Source organism: Sinocyclocheilus anshuiensis, unplaced genomic scaffold, assembly GCF_001515605.1.
Source record: "Sinocyclocheilus anshuiensis isolate Anshui unplaced genomic scaffold, SAMN03320099.WGS_v1.1 scaffold329, whole genome shotgun sequence".
In the NCBI taxonomy this organism is placed as follows: Eukaryota; Metazoa; Chordata; class Actinopteri; order Cypriniformes; family Cyprinidae; genus Sinocyclocheilus; species Sinocyclocheilus anshuiensis.
Genome location: NW_015540881.1, coordinates 2,129,776 through 2,135,940, shown reverse-complemented (window position 1 = coordinate 2,135,940; position 6,165 = coordinate 2,129,776). Strand labels below are relative to the sequence as shown.

General features: G+C 38.2%; 1 protein-coding gene across 1 annotated transcript in view; it reads right to left on the bottom strand.

Moving 5' to 3' along the window:
- The window catches only part of LOC107688504 (ephrin-A2), a 64,217-nt gene extending 63,235 nt beyond the window's left edge, over window positions 1–982 (bottom strand). Inside the window, exon 1 of the mRNA XM_016486189.1 lies at window positions 542–982. Within this exon, the coding sequence (XP_016341675.1) occupies window positions 542–651 (110 nt within the window). The 5' untranslated portion in view covers window positions 652–982. The remainder of the gene's footprint in view (window positions 1–541) is intronic.
- Between the last annotated feature and the right edge of the window lie 5,183 nt (window positions 983–6,165).

Sequence of the window (6,165 nt, the reverse complement as noted above, 5' to 3'; positions counted from 1 at the left end):
AAGATCATTACATTGAAATTTTGGATCCGTGGCCAGGCAACTCCCCGGATCTCAATCCCATACAGAACCTGTGGTCAGTCCTCAAAAGGCGAGTGGACAAGCAGAAGCCCACAAATTGTGATCAACTCCGAGAACTAATAAGGCAAGAATGGATCGCCATCAGTCAGGATTTGGTCTAGAAGCTAATATCCAGCATTCCAGAGCGAATTGCAGAGGTTATGAAGAACACGGGTCAACACTGTAAATATTGACTCATTATATATATTTTTGCCAATAAAAGCCTTTAAAACTTATGATATGCTTATGTTTTTCAGTATACCATAGAAACGTGGAAAAATAATCTCCAAATACTGAAGCAGCAAACTTTGCAAAACACAAAATTTATGTCACTGCCAAAACTTTTGGCCATGACTGTACAGATTCATTGGTAAAAATGTAGCAGATAATAACTAACACATGATGTAAAGGAAATTGTAACGATACCAATCAGTTTTAAGCACTGAATATTAAAAGAGCCTGCCATAGAGTAGCCTACACTCACCTGGAGTTTGAACTGTTCCAGTAGACCGCGTGTCTGTCTGAGATGATCCGGTCGTCCGACCATACGGAGACCCAACATACTACCGTAAAAACCACCAGCGGCAACTCCATTTGAGTTGTTATACTAGTCCTCACCTCCAAACGAAAATTCACGGTCGTTTATTTCAGTGACAACTTTTCAAATACCTGCTTGCTTGAGTGAATGTATATACGCAGTTTTGAACACCATAACAAGACATGTAATCCAGAGCGATTTTCATTCCTTCCGAGCGAATGAGCAGCTTACTTCATACATTTGATGTTCTTTTTAGGGAAAAATCCATTACAATTGTTTCTTATGCTGCAGAAGGTCTCCAATGCGGTCCACGGTAATTTTCTAGCGCTCTGTCAGAAATCCGTCCATCATCTAAACGCGGGACAGTGTGATGCGCTTCTCGAGCCTCCTACAGTGATGCTCCCGTTTGCAGCGCTGCAACTTCCAGATACCTCTACCCCATGTGGTCTGCACGAGAAGCACACATGAAACACATCCCCGTCTGTAACGCACACCTTTCTGGTTCGCGTTTCCTCAGCGCTCCATTTTATTCGCACAAGTTGCGTGTTAGTTGTTGGCGGAATCGTGTTGTTTCTGGCTCGCTCCAGTTGATAAGCAGATATCCTACGCACATCTCAAGCCGTTTGCACGAGTCCTCTCTGTCCTGTAGGAACAAAGGCAATTTTGCCCCATCCTGCCTTAGGCATCTATGCCTTTGCTCACTCTTTGGATCAGCTTCGATCGACTAAATCGTGTAAGCTTTCCAAGGCATCTAACTCGCGCACTTCATAATTCATCGGTTCATCCTGAATCTGATTCGTGGGCGACAGTTATCATCAGCGGTGTACCTTCAGGAGGGGGCGGGGCCTACACGAGCTCTCTTCAAACTCACCTCTGCAATTTACTTTGTCATCTCAAGATTACTCATATGCGTCTTTAAATTGCTTTCTTGAGCATGTTAGCGCCTTCTTTTTACAGCAGTTATCAACTGTTGCCCACAATAACATTTAAAATCCCTAATTTGTGCAGGCTATCTGGTACATCAGCTTTGAAGCTGCTTGTTTTCAAACTTTTTTATTAACAAAAACAAGATTTAAAAAAAATTCACATTTCTGTGAAGGATAGGTTCAATAAATACGACATAAGAAATGGCAATTTATATGTCGTACATTTTCATTATTGCTCCCTCTCATTTTAAGTAAAGTAAAAGTTCACCCAAAAATGAAGAAATTGCTGAAAATGTACTCATCCTCAGGCCTTTCAAAATGAGTTTTTTCTTCATCAGAAAGATTTGGAGAAATGTAGCATTATATCACTTGCTCACCAATCCTCTGCAGTGAATGGGTGCCGTCAGAATGAGAGTCCAAACTGCTGATAAAAACATTACAATAATCAACAAATAGTCCACACGACGCCAGTCCATCAATTAATGTCTTGTGATGTGAAAAAAAAATGTTTGTAACAAACAAATCCATAAAGGCCACTTTAAACCATTGCTTCTGGCCAAAATATGACTCCGTAATAATAATACTTCCTCCAGTGTTATCCTCTCGCATCAGAATCTACCAACATATTTGTTTAGAACTGGTTTGGAATTGATCTATGCATATTTCTCTCCTGATTCAGACAAGATGGCTTGCTTTTTAACTAGAGCAAGAAATAATATGGATAAAGGACTTGTCTTTTAGCCAGAAGCAGCAGTTTGAAGTTAAAAACATCTTGATGGTTTTGTCTGTTACATCCTTTTGCTTCAGAAGATTTGAATTGATGGGCTGGAGTTCTGATGGCACCCATTCGCTACAGAGCGTTGGTGGTTAAGTAATGTAATCCAAAGAAACACTTATCTTGGATAGCCTCAGAGTTTTAATTTTCCTTTGTTACATAATTTCTATATATTTATATTATAAATAAGTAATCCTTCAGTTTCCTTGAAAGTTTGCTGGGAGAACTACTGCTCTATTCATATTTAAATGGCTCAAAAAATTCAATGAACTACATTTCCCTTTGCTTAACTACCGTACCAATTTACTGAAATGTCAAGCAGCAAATAGCACTGGTGGCAAATTATTTAAATATCTGAAAAACCGAGTCTGGTATAGGGCTAGTAGATAGCTTTCTCAATAATATGGATTGGCGCCTCTTTAAATGAGCTGCTTTACCTGATCCAATAAAGAAATTCTCTCAACCTTGAAAAATGGCTGGCCCAATGCCATGCCTCTCAATTCTACGAACGCACCAAAACTATGTTATTCCTATGATTCTGTACCATTTAGTATATAGTATATACCCCAGTATATATTATATGTGTAGACAGACAGAGTGCTGGATAGTAACTGATTACATATACTCTGGATTACGTAATCAGATTCCAAAAATTAAGTACTTGTAATTAGAGTAGAGTATATTACATTTTAAAATTTACAAAATTCTCATGCTCTAATGCAGGGCGGTCCTAACTCGGTCCTGGAGGGCCGGTGTCCTGCAGAGTTTAGCTCCAACCCTAATTAAACACACCTGAACCAGCTAATCAAGCTCTTACTAGGCATAGAAACTTCCAGTCAGGTGTGTTGAGGCAAGTTGGAGCTAAACTCTGCAGGACACCGGCCCTCCAGGACCGAGTTTGGACAGCCCTGCTCTAATATAATGTTTAATGCATTAATGCATGTTGATGACAAAGCATGGAATGTTTTATTGTTTTGTTTTATAAATATGGTACACAATTAAATTCAAGTGTGTGATAAATGGGTTAGATCAAAAGTAATCTAAAAGCAATCAAAAAGTAGTCAGACTACATTACTTAATGTAATCCATATGATGTTACAAACTAGTTTTTGTCATTTAATTTTTTTTATTAGTAATGGACCACAATTTGCAAGTAATCAACACAGCACTGCACACTACACGTATAAATTATATATTTTTTTGGACCCACTCCACGTCCTGTCTGTTACGGTTCTGGTGCCTCAATGATCTTAATCGGGTGGACATCTGAATTTTGGATCGGAATTTATTTGTATATGAAATCCATTTGCATATTTTGTGTTTATCATTTTGATTGCAGGGATGTGCAGCAGCGGCATACCAAGGATTCTGACCCTGAGAAAAGCAGACAATACTTTTAGAAAATGAGAAAGAGATGGGGGAAGAGATAGACAGATTGGCAAGAAAAAGTGATTTATAAAATAAATTAGCAAGAATGTTGTAAGAAAAAAATAAAGCCAAAGCCAGACTATTTTATCAGCACACACAACCCATGTGAGCGAGTCTAGTCCAGTTACCTCAAGGGGAGTAGATTTATGCTAGGTAGGGCTGGGCGATAATTCAATAACGAAATTATCGCGATATAATTTTCCTCGATAAAACGATATGAAGAGTTCGATAAATGATCGATATAATGTTTATGCGCCAAAAGCGGAACGAAACAGTGCGACTCATTTGAATCGCGCCACACGGACCGTTTATCCGCTCGGATCACAGTTCAAACTGCCGCGCAGCGCGAGCTCACTAGAGCAAATGCGTTTACTCGGTCACGCAAGCATTAAGCAGCGCTGTGAGATCCAGTGTGAAGCGCTTGAATTCAGCGATGAACACAAATGACTCGGTGAGTTAAACTAGTTTAAAGCCAAGCAGGAGAAACACTGTGTGCAACGAGACAGTCAGAAGGCTTTTCAATCTACAAATCGACATAATTTACCATGGATTTACTGTAGTAACACTCACTGCACCATGGTATTGTGGCAGAAATTTGGGATATAATAATAATAATAATACGTTTTATTTATATAGCGCTTTTCAAACACCCAAGGACACTTTACATAAGGTAAATAACAGTATACAACATATAAACAGCAGACAGAGGTGAAATAATATGCAATATACAAGATAAGTTACAAAAGCATAGAACAAAAAATGAAGGCAAGCAATTAATTAAGACACATTGTGAATAGGTGAGTTTTGAGAGCAGTTTTAAAGGTCTGAAGTGAAGAGATAACACAGAGATCTTGTGGTAGTTTATTCCAGAGCTTGGCAGTGGAAATGCAGAAAGCCCTACCACCCACACTAGATAGCCGGAATTTGGGTACTGCAAGCAAATTTTCAGAGCTCATTCTCAAAGTACGGGTAGGGACATAAGGGAGAATTAATTCATACAGGTAAGAAGGTGCTAACCCATGACGGGCCTTAAAAACTAAAACAAGAATCTTAAACTGAATACGATAGGTGACAGGGAGCCAATGTGATTGCTGTAAAACCGGAGTGATGTGGGCATATTTTTTGGTAAATGTAAGAACACAAGCAGCTGAATTTTGGATAAGCTGCAAGCGATTAAGTACTTTGTTGGGTAGGCCATAAAACAATGAGTTACAGTAATCCAGACGCGACGTAATAAACGCATGAACAACAGTTTCAGCATCTTTGAATTTTAAAGATGGTCGTAGGCGGACAATATTATGAAGGTGAAAAAAACTGGATTTGACAAGCTGATTGATGTGGGATTCAAAACGTAGACTAGAATCAAACATTATACCAAGATTGTGTATAGTGGAGGAGGGATGGACTATATATTCACACTGAATTTTATTAAAAGAATAATGGTATATAATTGTAGTATGTATTTGTGATTAAGCTATAGCATGTGTGCATTTATACTGAATGTTAATAATAATAATAATAATAATTAATAATACGTTTTATTTATATAACGCCTTTCAAACACCCAAGGACACTTTACATAAGGTAAATAACAGTATACAACATATAAACAGCAGACAGAGGTGAAATAATATGCAATATACAAGATAAGTTACAAAAGCATAGAACAAAAAATGAAGGCAAGCAATTAATTAAGACACATTGTGAATAGGTGAGTTTTGAGAGCAGTTTTAAAGGTCTGGAGTGAAGAGATAACACAAGATCTTGTAGTTTATTCCAGAACTTGGCAGCGGAAATGCAGAAAGCCCTACCACCCACACTAGATAGCCAGAATTTGGGTACTGCAAGCAAATTTTCAGAGCTCAATCTCAAAGCACGGGCAGGGACATGGGGGATAATTAATTCAGAAAGGTAAGAAGGTGCTAAACCATAATGGGCCTTGAAAACTAAAACATGAGTCTTAAACTGAATACGATAGGTGACAGGGAGCCAATGTGATTGCTGTAAAACCGGAGTGATGTGGGCATATTTTTTGGTAAATGTAAGAACACAAGCAGCTGAATTTTGGATAAGCTGCAAGCGATGGGTAGGCCATAAAACAAGGAGTTACAGTAATCCAGACGCAACGTAATAAACGCATGAACCACAGTTTCAGCATCTTTGAATTTTAAAGATGGTCGTAGGCGGACAATATTACGAAGGTGAAAAAAAACTGGATTTGACAAGCTGATTGATGTGGGATTCAAAACGTAGACTAGAATCAAACATTATACCAAGATTGTGTATAGTGGAGGAGGGATGGACTATATATTCACACTGAATTTTATTAAAAGAATAATGGTATATAATTGTAGTATGTATTTGTGATTAAGCTATAGCATGTGTGCATTTATACTGAATGTTTTTAGACTACTGTTTTTCATACAAATTCACTACCTAAA